Source organism: Myotis lucifugus, unplaced genomic scaffold, assembly GCF_000147115.1.
Source record: "Myotis lucifugus unplaced genomic scaffold, Myoluc2.0 scaffold_17, whole genome shotgun sequence".
Taxonomy (NCBI): Eukaryota; Metazoa; Chordata; class Mammalia; order Chiroptera; family Vespertilionidae; genus Myotis; species Myotis lucifugus.
The window spans coordinates 3185158-3206950 of NW_005871065.1; the positions used below are offsets into that span (position 1 = coordinate 3185158).

At 35.0% G+C, this 21793-nt stretch overlaps 1 protein-coding gene across 1 annotated transcript in view; it reads right to left on the reverse strand.

The window, feature by feature from the left end:
* Nucleotides 1-21793, reverse strand: part of CSMD3 (CUB and Sushi multiple domains 3) — an 831991-nt gene that overhangs the window by 722748 nt on the left and 87450 nt on the right. The window contains 1 exon segment of the mRNA XM_006085310.3: nucleotides 15375-15597. Coding sequence (XP_006085372.1) covers nucleotides 15375-15597 — 223 coding nt within the window.

A 21793-nucleotide genomic window follows, 5' to 3' on the forward strand; every position in this document is an offset into this window, starting at 1 on the left:
TAAATAATCAGCTGTACTATCTTTTATAATAATATATTTGATTTTTTATTTCAGTAAATAAGGGAAGATTTACTTTTAAAGTTATTTTTAATAGTTGTAGTATTATGAGGATTTGCTCCTATTTTACTCCCTCCTGTAATACAATGCTTGATTGATTTGAAATTAAGCTCTTTCAATTATGAATTCCTTTAGTTACTTCCTTACAAGGCTCCATATTACAATTTAATATTTATGGGTATGACTATTATTAAGCATGTCTCTTTCTCCTTTGGACATGAAGTTTTGTCTAGTCAATGCTTACAGCTCACTAGTTTATAATCAGTGCTTTCAGGAAAAGCATACCTGTGAAAGGTTCTCAGTATATAACAGTTAAATTAATGAATTGGAGTGGTAGGAGAATGTGAATGGAATCAGAACACTTTCTTTAACAAACCAAAACACTGTGTTTTTTAACAGTATTCTCAAAAATCATAAGAATGTAAAATAACTCCAATTGTTAAAAAAAAAAAAATCAGCCCTACCTAGTTTAGCTCAATGGATAGATCAGCAGTCCATGGACTGTAGGGTCCGGGATTTGATTCCTGTCAAGGGCACATACCTTGGTTGCAGGTTCAAACCCTCGCAGGCTGCCCCATCAAGGTACCTGCAGGAGGCAACCAATCCAAACACATAGATGTTTCTCTCTCTCTGTCTCTCCCCTTCCCTTTCACTCTGAAAATCAATGGAAAAAATATCCTTGGGTTAGGAAAACCAAAAGAAAAAAGAAAAAATCAGAAATAGACAACAGTATTTACTGCAGAGGGAAAGGACAGTGAGTGGAGGCAGAAGAGGGTAAAGGGAGATAAATGGTGATGTAAGGAGATTTGACTTTGAGTGGTGCATGATGCAATATACAGTTAATATATTATAGAGTTGTACACTAGAAACTTGTATCATTTTATTAACCAATGTCACCCCAATAAATTCAATTTTAAAAAGCCATAGCATATTTCTGCTTATAATGAGATTGAAGGAAAACAGACATGAGGAATGGTAAACACAGATGAGAGAGAGGCTTTATTTAACAATAAAAGTGGTAACATTACCAAAATCTCAGAATTTTGTGATTGTTAAATGAGAATTCATGTGGAATGGCCTAGTATATTTTCAGGAACATAAAAAATAGCCACTAAAAATTAGTTTCATTAGTGATATGACTCAAAACCCACTGCCCTTTTGTCTAAACCAGGCATGCAGTGGCTGAGACAAATTGTATTATAACGCAGCATTTTCACAGAGACTTATCATGACTTACAATAAGATTCTTGGATATGAGTTATCTTACAATTTTACTTTAGTTATACAGTTCTCAAAAATAAAACAGGTGCTATACAGGGAATTCTCTGCTGAAACAAACTATTAACCTACTTAATTTCAAAATGAATGAGCAGAACGCAGGAACAAGTAGATATTTAAAGTAATGACTGTTCTGTGAGAATAAATCATGCATACCCTATTGATATCTGGGTACATGAAGCACAGCAAATAATTCATGGTTATGTCAAGATGGCAGTAATTGTACTATTAAACAAAAAGATGGCCATGGCCATATTTGAATAATTAGATCATTTTCTGAGAGTAAATGATCTGAAGCTTCTCTCAAATACAAAATTCCCGGAGAGGGCATCATGTGTGAGAAAGGCAAATTCACAATGTTAGGACCATGTACTATGCATAGCTCTAGATATGGAAATTAAATAGATGCTGATATACATATGGATATAGATAGGGATCAGGGGAGCTAAGGATATGACTATGAACATAATAAACATATAGATAAATAGGTAAGCAGCCAGAGTTCATTTCCACTCTGTTCTAATCTTTCCACTGTATTCAAGTGCCTTTAAATCTTAGAACTACACTTGCCAGAATATCTCTCATTATCAGTGGTGTTCTCCATTAGATTTTACCAAAGAACACGCTTCCATAAAATTTGGCATGTAAGTTAAAAGTGTCAGCCATCATTACATCTTGGCAGGTAAGTGCATGGCTGCAGTGTGTGATAGAGGTGAGATTATTCCACAAGCTTACCAGAATTCTTCTTTAAATAATTGTTTTGGTGCTACAAACAATTGAACTTATCACTGGTGTTTTTCTACAATTTCTACAAATTTCTTATTTCCTGAAAGCTAGTGGACATTCTCTCTGACACTCATGGTCAGGCCTTAAATTGGGAATTTTTATTACTATGTTATGCTTTAAGTATTTCCATGTTTTTCTTTTTTGTTTGAACCCCAAGGGCTGCACAAGTGCTAAGAAACCTCTATTCAACAAAGAAAACAGCTTGAGAATATCCTCAACTCATGTCTACAGTCACTCCATCTACATTAAACTCATTTTTTTTTAGTGGTGTTGAAATTTCATTTGCAAGATCAATATTTTATCCAGGAATCATACAATATAGTCTTACTAGAAATTTCCTACCAAATCCAACCTTTACAATTTCTTCTCTATCTGCTGCAAATACTGCCCCTGCCTCCAGATCTTTTTTAAGTCATTGATTCATTTATCTTTAAAGTTATAAATGATCATAATTCCAAAGGCAATTTATTTGAACAACTGAGAAACACGAAGTGCAGAAAAGCTATGTCAGTCAATTAATCAATGTCAGACATTTAAATCTATTTAACAGTGTCGCCAGCTTACATAAACACCTTCAATTGTTAATGAACATATTATTTCCAACTTCCGGGGCTTTAGAAGGATGTTGAAGTTAGTGCTTATGAGTTTGGATTCTAGAGTATGCAAATGGAAAAAGATATATTCTACTGCTTATCATCAATTGGATATTGAGTAAGGTACTATTCTAAAGCAAGTAAGTATGAGTTTAATACTAGAAATTATCCCATGGCAATATTGTGAGTATTGAATGGGATATTGCTTATAAAAATGTAACACAGTGCCTAGCACATGTTAAATATTATTTCCACCATAAATTGATAATGAACCTACCCAGGACTCATTTAAATAGCATAAACACATTAAGTGATCACTGTTGGGTGAATTACCGGGAGTAAATCTCAATGTTGCCATGTACTATTTTGTGGCGTTGGGAAGGTTTCTTCCCTCTCATTCTGTTTTCTGTCAAAATGTAGATGAAAATCTTTATGACCTACCCTTTAAATTCTTGTCGGTTTTAAACATGCTAATGCTAGCATGTCACTTGGAACACTGGCATTTAGGAAGCAGTACATGCATAGTTGCTACTATTGCTATCCACTCTTGATGGCAGATGTGAGAATTAGAAAATTCTTTCACGCACCTATCAGATTTTCTTCTTGTGGCACCAATTATTGATACTGTTAATACATTTGGATTATTTGAACAAGTGTAATCCTTCAAATGTGTTCTATTATGCTCTTCTATGTTGTTGTTGTTTTTTTTTCTTTCCTCTAATTTAGCATTTCAAGACTTATGTATTTAAATTAGTAAAGACTGATTACATGTTGTTTGCTTAAGGTAAATTTAAGGCAAAACTATGAAAAGAAAGAGATGAGAGCATTATTACACCCCAACCATTAATAAAGCTTCTCAATTAGACAAAGGAAGAGAAGGAGGAAGAGTGGGAGAGAGGGAGGGAGGAAGAGTCAAAGAGATGAAGAGACCAGCCTTTAGGAACACACAATTCCTGAGGCTGGAGCCAATGTGATTCCCCTCAACCTTGAGATCATTTTTGGTACATTTCAAAGACATCTAACAGACATTTTATACACATGGGGATTTTACTTTCTTTCTTAATGGGCCATCTACATTCAGTAAGAAAAAAAATGACTTTAAAAATGTATACTTTGCATTCTTCCATATTGACAATTCTTTGTTTGAGCCAGTTATGCAATGCACATCAATAAGAATTAATGGCTCTTTCTATTTCCCAGAAAGGCATTAATTCTGAACTCTTAGATTTAGCAAAACATATAATTTATATGACTAATATTATTTACCTATGTATTTAAAACATGTGTATATTAGAAGTATGGAATTTTGTCTATTTTTTCCAGGCATCAAAGGCTTTTTTCAAAAGAGAAATGACTGTACATTCAATGTCCCTAAATAGATATAGGATATATATATATATATATATATATATATATATATATGATATAGATAGATAGATAGATAGATGATAGATAGATAGATAGAGATAGAGATAGATAGAGATAGAGATTGGGTTCTATATTCTTTGTGACATGTTCCACTGATGAAGACAGATTATAACTGTAATCAACCTAAAATATATTCTTTGTGACATGTTCCATTGATGAAGACAGATTATAACTGTAATCAACCTAAAATGATTATAAGAAAGATTTTGAGATTCTATGCCACCCACCAGTTTTAAGGGTTTATATAAGTAGTAAATGCATTAAGAAGTAGTATTATGTGGTACATAAAAGAGAACACTGCAATTGCAGAGGTTTAAATATAGCTTTATGGTGATAAGGATTGAAGATGTTATGATAAAGATACTATACAATTTGACTTCATCTAAAATTCAGGAAAGTGGTGACTTTTTCAGAAATTTTGGTTCTGTTTAACTTTTTAAAACATATATATATATATATATATATATATATATATGTATACATATTTTATTGATTTTTTATAGAGAGGAAGGGAGAGGGATAGAGAGTTAGAAACATCGATCAGCTGCCTCCTGCACCCCCATACTGGGGATGTGTCCGCAACCAAGGTACATGCCCTTGACCAGAATCGAACCTGGGACCCTTCAGTCCACAGGCCGACGCTCTATCCACTGAACCAAACTGGTCAGGGCCTGTTTAACTTTTTAATCCCAAAGCTATTAGATAGATGCAATTGAGAACATAACCACTCTTACAATATGTACATAGCCATTAATTATACTCACTATGCCCAAAACCACTTTCTCATAAATTTTCATAACTCTCATATATATATGTATATATACACATATACATATATATAATACATACACACAACTGGTGAATACATAGCACCTTATAAACTTTCTCTAGTCATTTTAGGCTAAATAAAATTTCTTCATTGGAATACATTACGGAGAAAAAGTAATATGAGAATGCAATGACATAGAACATATGTACAGTCATTTGTCTACCTAATTAATTAGTGAATTTAGACATGATTTATGAACTAATTTAGTGTTATCAAATGAAAATTTTAATGTCAAGTGCAAAATCATTCAGTCCATTAATCTGTTATTTTAAAATAATCATAATTCAGATCCAAACATTTTTAATTGGACTAGTTAAAATTAAATTATAAATTACTTATATACTGTTATGAGATGTTTTACTGTATATAAAGCATTTTTTAAAAATCTTTTGCATTGTCAAGATAAAACAATTGTAAAATTTTAATTACATAACACTGATGATGATTAAGATCAATAAATATTACCAAACATAATTAAATAATGGTATAAATATTTCATTTTTATTCTAGAAATAATGTGTCTGTATATCTTGATGTTTCACTTTTAATAATGTGATTCTTAAATGTTCTCCTGAAATGCTATTATAAAACAACAGTATTTAAGTTAGTATGGTATTAGTTCAATTGTTAATAAATAGACCTAATATGTTCTCACCATTTATTGCAATATTTTACTATTTTAACATTCTCTTATCATCCCAGGATAGAGGAAGAGAACTTCAAGAGATTAGATGAAGTCTTTATATCAGCCCCTCTTAGAGATGTGGACTAACCAAGGGGAGGTGCTGATGGCAGAGAGCAGAGATGAAAAATTCATAAAACAGAATTCAATGTCTGGCTATAGATGAAGGACACAGAGAGGAGGTGAAACAGCAAGAACTCAGGAGCAAGAAGAAGGTAATATGGAAGATTTCCTAGAGGAACTGTCTGCACACAATGCCTATTTAAAAATGTTATTTCTAACCCTTGCTATTTATACTCTACTTGGTGAAGAGGAATGCAGGTGAAAAGAACAATTTTTGTAATTGATATCAGAGCCCATCAGAGCCAGAAATAAAATTATTCCATCTAGAAAAGAATTCAGATGACCTTCTGGAGACATGTTATCTATATATATAAAAGCCTAAGCAACCGGAAGACCGGACGACCGGCCAGTAGCTATGATGCACACTGACCACCAGGGGGCAGACACTCAACACAGGAGCTGCCCCCTGGTGGTCAGTGTGCTCCCACAGCAGGAGCGCCGCTCAGCTGACCAACAGGCGACAGATGCCGGGCTCACGGCTGGCTGGCGAGCACAGCTGTGGCAGCGTGAGCCTCTCCTGCAGACACTCCCCCTGCGCATCCCTCCCCAATCCTGAATGGGACCGAGATCGGCACCAGCATCCGGACTGACTGGGCATGTGCCCACAGCTGCTTCTCCGGTGCCACACAAACAGCAAGGCTGTGATGAGGAGTGGTGACTGCACAGTCAGGGCGTGCCGGTATTACCCTAGGATGGGCACAGCGGGCTGGGATGAGCAGGAGCAGCCAGGATGAGCGGGAGCGGTGCAGCGCCTGGCCCAGGCTAGGGCTCCTCTCTGGCCGCCTGCCGCTTCATGCACTACTTCATGCTGTGCAGGATCGACGCGGACAGCGGGCTGGAGGCCTATGAGCTGGCGGGCAAGGCCAGGCTGTGGCAGCATGGAGGTCCACTGATCCCCACAAGCCAGACTGAGGGACACCACTGGTGCACAAATCCGTGCACCAGGCCTCTAGTCCATATATATAAAAGCCTAAGTGACCATTACAACCGGACAACCAGATGAGTGGACGGCCAGTCAGTAGCTATGATGCACACTGACCACCAGGGGGCAGATGCTCAATGCAGGAGCTGCCCCTGGTGGTCAGTGCGCTCCCACAGCCAACCTCCCACAGCCAGCCAACCTCCCACAGTCCCTCCCTCCAGCCGGCCGTAATCAGCCCAGAATGCCAGTCAGGCTGAGGGGCCACACCCATGCACAAATTCATGCACTGGGCCTCTAGTTATTTATAATCTAGAATATTTTACAGTTTTTTAAAAGAATTAAGACAGTGTTAAAACTAGAATTATTTTCCATCCCTTTTGCCGCTCATGTGCTTATTTGGAAAAAATATATAGAAAATTACTATTTAAAATATTATGTTTTCATAACAGAAATATAAAATATGTGCCTTTGGCTTAGCAGTTAGGCAATGAGTGTTGAGAAAACAGATATCACAGGCAGAACATGTAAGGATAGATGTTTGGTAGCAATGCAGCATTTGGTAAAGCACTCCCCTCAATAACTTTAAAGGCATATCACAAGCTTATTGAGACCTTACTTCTAGAGAAAATAGCTAAAAAGACCAGAAAGTAAATACTGCCTGACTTTAAAAATATATTACAACACATTTGTGCTTACAAATATACTAAAATATAGATTTATGTTACCAAAATAGGGTTCAAGCAGGATTTGGCTAGTTTTCAAGCAAAAATCTGAGGGAAGAGTGTAAAGATAACAGACTCCTAAAACTGGAGTGGCCAACTTCTTTTAGATACAAATGTGTTACTTAAGAAGATTGGAAAAGAACCAGAGAGCAAGGAGCCTCAAAGTTAGAAATAACAATCAGATTAAGGATGCCATCTTGCAAAATTCTCATGTTTCATATGACTTCAGGATGGCTGCCGGAGAGAGAGAGAGAGAGAGAGAGAGAGAGAGAGAGCGAGCAATGAAGAAAGAAAGAAAGAAAATCTATTTTAGAATTAGGTTTAGGAAAAAACAAAACTTTGAATATAGTTACAGACATATGAGACTCAAGAAAAACAAAAAGATTGCAAGCTTACTAAATTCTACTGGAAATTATATTGCCAAATGTATCACAAGCCAGGATGAAAGCAACTTTTCAGTGATCCTTAACACAGACTTGAAACTGCAGGAAGCTCTGCAGGCCACAGAGAAACATCCACCTGAACACCCACCTCAGGTGACCATGTGGGATAATGCCTAAGGAAACAGGTCCTCATGAATGAATCTCTCATTGTCCTGAACCCACTCCCTCACCTGGCACACTGGACTCCATGTCCTCTTACATATGGGGACAAATGCTAGTTATAGTTATTTATTCTGTATTATTAAAATTTCTTCTTTACTGAACTATTCCTACTAGTCTGAAACATAATTATATCCCATTAACGAATACAATAATTAGTAAGTAATAATGCAAGACTAAACTCTGTTTTGCGTTCTCACAATGATAAACCTACTTTTGCCGTAACCTGTATATAGCAGTATTCTGATTTTCAAATACTTCATAAAAGCAATTTTTAAAGAAATATACATTACAAATATAATGCATTTATTTTAATATGGTTTGAGGATAACAATATTTTGACACACTATTTTTTCCACTGATTTTATGAAGTGTTTATGTTTGAAGTGTGTATACAAATTTATGATCCCTTATATTCTTCATGATCAATGTTTTTAAATCTTCATTTAATGAGGAAGATTATATAGAAATTATTTAAGTTTCTTGAATTCTTAAATTTAATTTCTTTTTGTCTTCCCAAATTTTAGCCCAAATTATATATCATTATTGGTACATTTAGTTCTTTTTCCATGTGGGCTCAATAATTTCTAGATATCATGAGAATGTCAAGCTTTAAACATTAATGAAAGAATAGTCTTTTTGTACAATTATTTTTCTAAATTTTGTTTGAATTTATTATGGTGATATTGATTAATAAAACTTTATAGGTTTTAAGTGTACAATTCTATGATACATCATCTGTATATTGTATTGTGTGTTCAGGACCCAAACTCAAGTCTCCTTCCATCAACATTTATCTCCCCTTTATCCTCTTCTACCTGCTCCCATTGTACAATTATTTTTATGATACTACAAATATGCCTTTGGATGTATGTCGTGTCATAACAGTAAATAGGTGGTTTTTTAAAAAAGTATTTTCTGATATGAATATGTGCCTTTTAATGTTATTGACCTCCTAATTTTGATTTAGTAAAATGACTATAGCCGAAACCGGTTTGGCTCAGTGGATAGAGCGTCGGCCTGCGGACTGAGGGGTCCCGGGTTCGATTCCGGTCAAGGGCATGTACCTGGGTTGCGGGCACATCCCCAGTAGGGGGTGTGCAGGAGGCAGCTGATCGATGTTTCTCTCTCATCGATGTTTCTAGCTCTCTATCCCTCTCCCTTCTTCTCTCTGTAAAAAATCAATAAAATATATTTAAAAAATAAAAAAAATAAAAAAAATAAAAATAAAAAATAAAATGACTATAAAATAAGTGGTCAATAAAAATTATCTGATTCTGTAATTGTCTAGTTTAAGGTAAATCTTCTAATCCATTATTGTAAAAATGGTATGCTTGCAAAATGTACATAAATGCAGCTATTTAGCTATTCACTAAAATATTAAGATTACAAGTTCATTCTCTTAAACACCTAATTTTGTGACCTTGGAGAAATTATCAGTATTTCTTAATTTACTTTTTTTATCTGTATAATAAAAGTATTGGGAATAATATCTGAAATGATGTCTGAGAATTGTACATAAATAGCATGGCATAGGATGTATATTAGAAAATGTTCATTTTTAACAGATACAGAATAACTGTATCTTCCCTTAGAATATCATACATTAACAAATCTAAAAGAATTCACAGGATTTAATTCTGGGATGTCTAATTTAAAATTTCTATTTAGGGTTTGAGATTTCAATATGAAATTTTCCTTTGCTAAAACATATATGAGAACATCAACTAGTTCTCTGTGAGATCATCAAACCGGCTTTAGATTGTGCCATTCTATAGGTGAAAAAAATGAATGTTTACAGAGAATAAGTGACTTGCACACAAAAAATAGCTCTAGTTATACTTTATTAACACCATGCATAGTTTGCTTTTAGAATATCAGTGCTGTTTTACTGAAAGCAGAGCAACAATAGTAAATGTTTCACAGATTTTCTATAAAAGATTGAATAAATATTAATCACGGAACAAAGTGTTAAACTTGCTTGCTGACATCTTTTGTTTTATGCTTTAACCCCTGCTTTAATGGTTTAATTACGTCTGTTTCTTCACTAAAAGCCACCTCCATTCTTTTTGGCAACATGCCCAGTATAAACAACAACTGATTGTGTATACTCTTGAATCCTTGCCTTGCTCAGATGTGAAAGAGTCTTTTGTGTTGACAAAAAGTTGAGAAACCTCATCCTTGAGATCTATCCAATTATTAATTTGAATGCTCCAAAGTGAGGAATGATATCTAAGGAGAAGAGTCATTAACTGCCTAAGGTGCATCAACATTTTAATTGGCTTTTTTCTTCTAATTCACTTGCATGCCCCGTGGTGATACAACAAATCTTCAGTAAATTAAAGCATTGAAGAGGAAGGCACTAACCACAATACATCTTTTGCAAGCTTGCCCAGAGAAAAACCTATTTCTACTCTCAATCCTGTGACTTGTGGAATCTATATATTATATACTAGGCTATTATCAAGATCACAGTTAGATTAACAGTAAGCAAAATTCATGACGTTATTAGGTTGAACTCATTCATATAATACATAAACATGCAAAACTGGTATTTTTTTTCTTATTGAGCAAACAGTTGTTAATATCACATGCAGTTTACACACACACACATACACACACACACATTTATAGCTTCTGCATTTTATTATACAAGAGACATAATCAAGATATAAGGACTGGTTCTAACTCTGAAGGGGGATGTCTTCAGAGACAACAAATCAGACTGAGTTATATCATGCTCAGTCAAACCTGTGTGAATGGAGCCTTGGGAGTACAATGAAATCACTAGGGTGCTCTGCCACAAAGAACACTCTACGGCCATTTACTTCTATGGCCTAACAAGTCCTTTTGATATTTTCTAATGATTGTTGTGGGAAACCCGTTTTCTACCACATTGTACAGGAAAGGAGAGAGATCATTGTGTTTCAGTAAAAGGAGCAGCAATTAGGGTGAGGAGGGATTTTAACATGAGTATTAGGAAGTGATATGGGAAATCCAGGGAGCAGTGGAGAAAAGAAAGGAGACAAGATTAATTATGTCAGAAGAGAACTATAGTGGCTGCTCGAGAACATTTATGGGCACACTGCCAACATTTTCTGAGGAAGAAAAGGTCTACCAATTACACAAGTGGGAATTCAAGCTTCAGATTGCTGTTTATTCATTCTAATTACTGTTCCTTGATTATGTCCCCAAGGCTTGTGAATTCCACGATTATGTCAAGAATCCAGCAAATTTATAAAAATAAACAAGAAATTATGGCAGAATATATTACTCTTTTATATCTGTCTTCACAGTACTGAGAACACAAACTGGTTAAATGACATTCAAAAACAATAAAAGGATAAATAAAGCACAGAGTTTAGCTACAGTAATTGAAGTATATTTTATAACTATGACCAAAAGAAATAAATAGATTATGGGCGATCACAATGTAAGAAAACTGAAAGGGTAAAAAGTTTTATCATAGAAATAGGAAAAATATATGACAGGGCTTGTAGCAAAATTTAGTTGATCAGGTAGTAATTAAAAAAAAACAACTACTTAAAATATACTTAACTATAGTTGTGCCCAGAAGCAGCCAGCTGGGACTTATAGTTTCAATTATCATTCCTACAATTCATTAAAACATAGGCCATGCTAATTCTTGTTCACTATTATACCCATGTGAAGTAAAATGAATCTAGACTCTTGTACACCTTTGAAATCAATCATAGACCTAAATATGTTCTAAAATTTCAGGAGAAATACAGCACTATCTTCTCTATCTTTGGATAAGCAAATATTTATCAGACTACATAGAAAGCATTAACAATATATATTATTAATTAATTAGACTGTGTTAAAACTTAAAACTTCAGCTCATCAAAAGATAGTGTAATAAGATGAAAAAAGCAAGTCAAGGATCTGAAGAAAAAATTTACAATGTATATATTTGTCAAAAGATTGCATCAAAACACATAACTCAATATCAAGACAAATCAAACAACCCGCTGATAAAGTAGACAAAATATTTGAACACACTTCATGAGATATATGAATAAATGGTTAATAGCACTTTTTAAAAGTGTTCAATATTATTAATCATCACAGAAATGCAAAATAAAAATACAGTAAAGATTGACAACCTCAAATGTTGACAACAATGTGTGCAATTGTAACTCTCATAAAATTACGGCAGAATATAAAATGAAGCAACTACTTTGGAAACCTGTTTGGAAGTTTTTGTGTGTGTTTATTTTCCTCTATAAAATTACATATAGATACTCAATAACCCAATAATTCTACTTCTAAGTATTATCCAAGACAAATGAAAATGCATCCAATAGAAGAGCTGTACATGAATGGTCATTGTGTCTTTATTTATAGTCCCCAAAGAAAAATAATTTAAAGGTTCATTAACAGGAGAATAAACAATTCATGGAATGAAATGTTACTCAGAAATAAAAAGTAAAAAACTGTTGACACACACAGAAATGTGGAGGGATCTCAAAAACATTAAAAAACTATGGTACATGTACACAATGTAACACCAATCAGCTGTAAAAAAGAAGGATCTCTAAGCCTCTCAGACAGCATGGAGGGACCTGGAGAGTATTATGCTAAGCAAAATAAGCCAGTCAGAGAAAGACAAGTAACACATGATCTCACTCATATGTGGAATCTAATGAACAAAATAAACTGTTGAACAAAAAAGATCCAGAGTCATTGAAGTATACAATAGACTGACTTATTTCAGAGGAAAAGGGCAGTGGAGGTGGAGAGCTGGAAGAGATTAACCAATTAACTTAGGATGGACAGGATGATATTTGGGGCTTACATTTCTTTGTTATGCATGTTTTATATCTTTGTTATGCATGTTTTAAAATTTGGTTTTATTATTTATCTTACCACATTTTATTAAAAAATAGGCTTAAATTCATATTTGAATAGATAAACCCTGGTGATTACATACATATAGATTAACTAGAGGCCAGGTGCATGAAATTCATGCACTCAGAGTGGGGGGGTGGGGCAGGGGGGTTTCCTCAGCCCAGATAACAAGAGGGCGCAGGCCAGGCCAAGGGACTCCACTGGTGCATGATCAGGGCCGGGGAGGGACAGGGGAGGTTGGCCAGCAGGGAGGGACCTTGGGAGGGCTCCAGGGCGTGTGTGGCCCCTCTCACTCAATCCTGATTAGCCAGACCCCAGCAGCAAGCTAACCTACCAGTCGAAACATCTGCCCCCTGGTGGTCAGTGCACATCACAGCAACTGGTCGACTGGTGGGCAGTCTGCCCCCTGGAATCAGTGCATGTCATAGTGAGCGGTTGAGGGGCCTTAGCATATCATTAGTATATTAGCTTTGATTGGTTAAATGGCTGACCAGACGACTGGACACTTAGCATATTAGGCTTTTATTATGTACAGTTATGAATTATATATTATGCATTAAACATTATTTTGAATGAGCATGAGCTCTGAACTGAGATAAATCTGTGTTGCAATGATAATTCTGCCTCTTTCAACTTTCAACAGTATTAAACATGGACACGTAACATAAGCCTCATTTTCCCAGTTGTAAAATGGTGATAATAATAGAAATCTATCACATTGTTTGAATAAGAAAAAAGTTAAATAATATAATGAATAAAAAATACTTAGCAGTGTTCAGTACAAGGGACTCAATAAATGATGTGTTAGGTTATTGAGCTTTCATTACATTGTAATCCTCATAATATCTGTTAAGTGCTATTATTCCTTCATTTACAGATTAAGAAGCAAAGAATGAGGACAAAAAATTGATTTGACCCATCTGACAAAGTCTTTTAACTTCCCAGGAGTCACAATTATTGTTTTCAAGGGGACAGCAGGGGTAAAATAAAAATGTGTTTTCATTTTCAAGGGGATCTAGAGAGAATAGATTCTTATACAAACCAAACCATCTAAATTGATAGTTAGAAACTGCCAGATAGCATTAAGAGAGCTTTATTTTTTTTTACACCACTTATAGAGCATACATTGCTACTATAAAAAAATATGCAAAAGTCTTTATTTTTAAACTTGTATATACACCATTTTAGCTGGTTTGACAGTTTGAGAATTGTTTTCTTTATTCTCTTACAGCCTGTAGTATGATTGACTGTATACAGGTGAAGGCAGACACTCACATGTCCACAGTACGACAGGCAAGCAGAAACACACACACTGCACTGTCTGTTTACTATCCTGACTCGATGCTCTGTCATTAACAAACAGCATCCAGCTTTTTAATGATAGTGACAATGATGATGAAATAACACTGTCAAATAAGTCAGCCACACTGTATATTTTTAATAGGATGAATATTGAATGACTTACACAGTGTAAAAAAAAAAGAAGAAACTAGAAATACTCTAATGAATGTATCACACACAAAAATGGAAAAACAAAATCTTACCTGTAATCATTCCAGTGACCTTTGTCTTTGCATAGACATGTGGTTTGAAACAACAATGCGGGCATTTTTAACTGTCATTCTGACTGGAAACATAGCCAAGTATGTAAAAAGCCTCTAATTCTTATAGGTTATCTGCTTAGAATATTTTGATTAGGAAATTTGAGAAACAGTGTACTACAGTTAAAGAAATATGTACACGCTTGGGTGAAATTTTAGGACTCAGTGAAATATGTAATATCTGGCACTTTGGACTTGGTTGAATGAGAGTTCATCTATGTTTAGAAGGAATTTTTGGTAAGACAGCAAAAATATTTATGTTTACATATTGTATCTTCCAAAAAGAAATTCTGAAGAACCACTGAAATAACAGACAGGGTGCCAGCTAATTTCACCTCTGTCTTATCAGCTAGCTTAAAAGTAAATAATTTCATTTGTATGGACAGAAATGTGAATGTCCCAGTTGGTGACATAAAAAGGCCTATTTTTCAGATATTTATATTTATAAATCATACACGTTATCTACAAATCATGTATTCTACTACTGTATGAATATCTATTTTAAGCATTTTGCATATTGTTATATATTAAAATTAGGTACATACCACTGAAAGACACATTTCCTGGTATGCATTCACTTTATCAAAAGTTATACCCATAAAGAATGAAGCCTTTAAATAAATATTTTTAAAAACATAATACCTTTAGCCACTCTAAAGAGGTCACAATTCAATTAATATTAACTTTTTTGCAAGATAATATTAATATACCAGTGTCATGAAGTCAGAGATTCTGAGTTAATTTATTCATGGGATAATATATTTCCAAATGTATATGACTTTATTATAATTGCACCACAAATATTAATCATCTTTTGTAAGATAAACTGCTTTTACTCAAAATATTTTCTCTCCATTCTCCCATTCAAAATACACTAACCTTGTCCGAAAGTTCGTGGGATGAGGATGTCCATCATATAAGGATAAGTAGTCATATTCTTCTTCTAGAGCGAATGATTGAAAAACAATTTGTATTCTATTTCTTTCTTCTGCTATTATTACCCAAGTACAGTTTGCACCATTTGGATATCCATATGGGAAACCAGGGCTTTCTATAGTGCCATTAAGTCCTTTTAAAGTGCCACCACATGTATAAATAAATCCTGCAACAAAAAGACAAATAAACAGACATTAACACTATATAAAACAAGAATAATCCAGATCTATTATTGTTTTTCCAAGATCAATGTACAATCATTTTGGAAATGACAATTTTAGAGCTATGTAAATTAACAAATTTTTAAAAAAGGTAAGACATAACTAGTAAAATACTAGAAGATTTGTCATATATATTGTTTAGTAAGTTTATACCAGTAGATGAAATGAAATCTTCCACATATGTGACTCATCATCTATTGCATGATTCAACAGACAAACACAATTCTAGAACATGATATCTTCCTTGAGGTAGTTTCCAATCTAATTTTGGATACCCATAACTGCATTGCTGAAAAAGGTGAAGGTATTAAGAACTACAAACTGGTAGTCACAAAATAGTCCCAGAGAAATAAAGTACAGCACAGGGAAATTAGTAGTAACTATGTTTGAGCCAGGTCGGTACTTGAAATATCAGGGGATCACATTGTAAAGTATATGATTGTCAGCCACTATGATGTACATCTGAAATGAATACAAAATAATATAGAATGTAAATTATTATTGAAAAATAAAGTAAAAATAATGATTTTAGTATGCACTTTGGACCTTAAAAAATTAACTCCATTTTTTCTCGGTAAAGCATAATAACTCTTTTGCATATCTATATCTCTACAATCTACTAATGTGTTTTAGGATAGTCTGTCCCACACTGATTCTAGCAGACTCAGACCTAAAAAATAAAAAGTAAAAATAATCAATGCAATTGCTCTGTCATAAACCAGAGTAGTTGGTCCAAAATGAACACAATCCATAATTTCATTGCAACAAGTGAAACCTGATGTTGGAGAAAAAATATTTTGAGAAATTCAATCTTGGGCAACTGTCATCAGCCATCCTATAGATTTCATGCTAGGTCTATCGGAGGTCTAAATTATTGAGAGTTTGACTCTTGGAGAACTCTTTACCCAGGTATCATTTCCACATTTTGGGGTCAAACATGAAGCTTAAGTGCCATGAAAGTGTCATTCAGAGATACTGAGCTAACGCGGGGAAGAGGAGATTAGCTACTTTGGCGAATGTGGAATGTCATATTGCCCAAAGCATCTGTGTCTGGAAGTAGTTGTTGAAAATGCAGGCAACTTGGGGCTTCTCTCTCTGGGAAGAAATGAGTTTTTGTTTTATAGGCGGATCTCTTTTAAAAGTGTGAAGACATGGAAACAAGCAAAGTCCTTCTGTAGATGGTTGATATGGTACATATATACAATGCGATACTACCATAAGAAAAGATGAAATACTACCATTTGCAACAAAACGGATGGATCTTGAGATTATCATGCTAAGCAAAATAAGTCAGACAGAAAAAGTGAAGAATTATATGATTTTAATCATATGTGGGATATAAAACTGAAAGCAACAGTGAATAAATAAGAAGAAAACAAACAAAAACTCAGATAACAGTATGGTGCTTACTATAGGGAACAGGAGTGGGGGTCATAAAGGGTGATTGGGCCAAAAATATGGTGACAGATGGAGATTTGACTTCCTATGGTGGTCACACAATGCAATAAACTGTCATGTATCATAGAAATATACACTTGAAACCTATGTAATCTTATTCACCAATGTCACCTTAATAAGTTTAATTTTAAAAAAAGAAACAAAAACAAAAAAAGTGTGAAGAACCTTGCAAGAAAGATGGCAAGCCGGATTGTAGATTGTGGCAGACAGAGGCTGATTTGGGATGCTGTACGTTATTCCCACACTCTGTTCACAAGAGCACCTTTCTTTTGCTAGCTGACAATACTGACTAGTGGTGAGACCTATGGCTGGGGACTGGATGAATCAATATAGTCCTATGCTCCTAACCATAGTAACTCCAGGAATCTACTCCAGTTATCTCCATATAGGGCAAAGTTCTAAGCCTGGGATATTCACTGTGACATGAACCACAGGTCTTACGATTCTTTTGCCCTTTAAAAAACTTACTAAGAAGTTGAATAAGGTGGAAGTTCTTTTAAAAGCCAGTATTTGTGTGTATACATGTATTTTTGCTCAAACGCCAAATGTCAAATAGGGCATTTTATTATTTTCAAAGTAAAAAAAGGGAAAGGTCCCTTTTAAATTGCTTCTTGCAGAGCAATTACGGTGAAGCCTTAGGTTAATTAGCTATCACCTGTTTCTATTAGTTTTCTGCCTGAACAGCTTCCAATTTGAACTTCATAACTAAACGCAGGCATGAATCCCTTCATCTGCAAACTGATCTATGGGTGGTTTTATATGCTCTCAAGCCCCATAACCCTGACAGTTTTAGAAAAAGGACGTATGTCCTAAAATAACATGCTCAGCTTTGTCCACTAATTCCTCAAGGGCCTGTTGATTCATGCATTTCAATTACTTTTCTTTTTTTTTTATTCTCCAGGCAAACTAGAAATTATACCTTTTTCAAAGCTTTTTTTAATCTGTATTCTTCATTTCATTTTTTTATATCTAAGCTTGTTTGATGAACACCACATTATTCATAATAAGATAGTATACTTTTTCCAACACAAAATAATCAGAAGTAACTAGATTTTTTAAAAACTAAAGTAAGCCCTAGTCGATTTGGCTCAGTGGCTAGAGCGTCGACCTGCAGACTGAAGGGTCCCGGGTTCGACTCCCTGGGGCACATGCCCGGGGAAGGGAACATGCAGGAGGCAGCCAATCAATGATTCTCTCTCATCATTGATGTTTCTGACTCTCTCTCCCCCTCCCTTCCTCTCTGAAATCAATGAAAGTATACATTAAAAAAAAACTAAAATAAAATCTTCCCTCATTTACTTATGCTTCACAAGGTTAGTCATTGTTATGAACTTAGTGTTTATCATTCCAGGCCACCTCTGGACACACACACTTATATAGGCATATTTTTATGCATTGTATATATATTTAACATATGGAGTAAGTTATACTATGTACATTTTTCTGAATCTATTTATTTTTGTAAAATATTACTGATCCCCATGTGTACTTCTACTACATTCTTTTGTAATGACTACAGAGCTAGATGGTATAAGGTATGCCTGTACTATGATCTATTTAATAAATCTCCAATAAAAGGCTTTATTCTTTGTGGTTACAAAGTTGTAAAGAGGAACTTTAAATGTAGATCCTTGCATACTTGTGTGAAATAGTCTTCAGATGGAGTTCCAGAAATGGAACTGAAAGAGCCCAACTATCTTCAATAAATATAAAAATTTTTACTATCACCAGGTTATGAAGTGTTTCCTATCTGCAACCCCAATTTTGGCAATACCAGACTTTTCACAAGGCAAATTTTGCAAGACAAAAATGTTATGTATTTTATCTTGCATTTCTCTGATTCCTATTGAAATCAAATATCATATGCTTCTCATTCATTCATAATTCGTATTTTACGAACTGCCTCTCCATAGCCTTAACATATTTTTTTTAAGGGATACACCACCTACACTCACTTCTCTTTTGGACATAATTACTTTGGTTTCTGTTTATTGTTTGGTAATCCATGTTTGCCTTTTCTGAATGAAACAACAATTGCTTATTCTTTGTTACTCATTGCTCTCATAAATCCACAGCTACTTATTGATCTTTAGAGTTCGTGTGAAGCATTATCTCCTTTTCCACCCATCGCCTCTGATGATCTTGCTTCCACATTTGCTCATGTATTCATCACACATATCATGATTAAAAGGACATTACCTTAGAGTGTCTCTATGGAACTGACAAGCTACAACATGAGGAAGCAGGGAGATGCAGACCACTATTATTTACAGAATGATTGGGGTAAGCACACTTTGCCATGAAAGCAAACTAATCAAGATAATTCACTATGTGTTTATGGAAAACATGTCTCAAAACAATGGCATGGCAAATTTCCATAGATTTAGCCTTTAACAGTTTCTGAGTGCCTTATGCTGTATTTTTCACATCTTAACTGTTAATGTCCACTAAAATTAAACAGTTGATTTATTCTTGAAAAAAATTACAATGTATAAGAATTGATTCACATTGTCAACAAGACTTTTATTAACAATATATATTTTAAATGTTTGCTCTTTTTTTGATGCCATATATTACCTTTCCTATATAGTAGAGAATTGTGCAAAGACTATTTATACAGTATTTTAAGGGATGTGCTTAAATATATTTTATTCTACTTTGTGCTAACCAAGTTCCATGATAGACCAATACTTACACTTATATTTACTTTTTACCTTTCTCACTCTTGTGTTTATTTATTACAATCTGGATTTTGTGCCCAATTATATTGACATGGCTCTTTTTTGTTCATCATCAAGAGTTCACTTTTTCTTATAGAGAGACAGCACTTATGAGATAAAGACTTATAAAGTAAAAAACTTAACAGTCAGAGTATCCTTTTTTATTTTGGTAAACAACACATAATATGAAGTCTATCCTCTTACCAATTTTGAAAGGTACAGTATTGTTAACTCTATGTACATTGTACAGCAGATCTCTAGAACTTTATCATCTCGCATGAATGAAATGCTATGCCCATTAAACAATAACTTCTAATCTTCTCATCACCCTATTCCCTGGCAACCACCATTCTACTTTCTGCTTCTATAAATTTGAATAATTTAAATACTTTATAGGCATAGAGTAATTCAGTATTTGCCTTTCAGTGACTGGTTTACTTCACTTAGCATAATAACCTGAAGATTCAACCATATTGTGTAATGTGACACAATTTCCTTTTTTTAAAGCTAATTTTAATTGCATATGTATACCTCTTTTTCTTTATTCACCCTTTAATGGATATTTAGATTGTCCCCTACTTCTTGGCTCTCATGAATACTATTTCAATGGGAATGGAAGTGCATTTATCTCTTTGAGATTCTGATTTCAACTCCTTTGGATAAATACTATGCAGAAATGGGATTGCCGGATTATATGGTAGTCTGCTTTTCATTTATTGAGGAACCTTCATATTGCTTTCCATAGCAGCTGCATACTTTTCCACTCTCACAACAGTGCACAAGAGTTTCAAAATCTCCACATACCCAGCAATACAATTTTCTGTTTGTTTGTCTGTTTATTTGTTTTGGATGTTTTGAATGATGGCTATCCTAACAGATGTGAGGATATCTCATTGTGGTTTGAATTTGCATTTTCCTGATATTTGGTGATGTTCAGCATGTTTTCTTAGACATGGTGTCCATTTAGTATGTCTTTTTTTGACAAATGTCTAAGTCCTTTACCCATTTAATTGTGTTAATTGCTTTTAGTTGGGAATTACAGTTGGTATCCTAGCCAGTAGACCATTGCCCAAACCAATGCCAAGAAGCTTGACACCTATATTAGTCGTAACCCTAGAGCAGAGGTCGGCAAACTCATTAGTCAACAGAGCCAAATATCAACAGTACAACGATTGAAATTTCTTTTGAGAGCCAAATTTTTTAAACTTAAACTATATAGGTAGATACATTGTTATTAACTTAATTAGGGTACTCCTAAGCTGGCCTTTGCTAAAAACGTCCTCAATCTGATTAAGGTACGTTCTCTGAGGTTGACCCCTTCCAACTCTCCCATCCACACTCGTCTTGTATACTTGTTTCATCTATCTCCTTTCGTTCATCCTCTCTATATGTCCAATCCATCTCAACATACCTTTCTCAATCCTTGATACTACATCTTCTTTTACTCCACAATGTTCCCTAAAGTTAACTTAATAAACTTTACTTAAAGTTTTAAGTCAACTTCGCACTGTACGTGCGCGCCCGCACGGGGTATTTTGTGGAAGAGCCACACTCAAGGGGCCAAAGAGCTGCATGTGGCTCGCAAGCCGCGGTTTGCCGACCACTGCCCTAGAGGGTGAAATGTGTGTCCATGTTTATTAGGGTAAATTATACATTAACTAGAGGCCCGGTGCACAAAAATTTGTGCACTCCGGGGGCGGGGGGAGGGGGGTCTTCCAGCCCGGCCTGTGCCCTCTCGCAGTCTGGGACCCCTCAGGAGATAACGACCTGCTGGCTTAGGCCTGCTTCCGGGTGGCAGAGGGCAGGCCCAATCCCTAAGTGCAGCCCCTGGTCAGGCTCAGACCAGGGCCGATTGGGGAGTTGGGGCGCCGCCCCCTGTCATGCACAGAGCAGGGCGGATCAGGGGGTTGGGGCACTGCACCCTGTCACACTCAGGGCAGGGCCAATGGGGAGGTTATGGCTC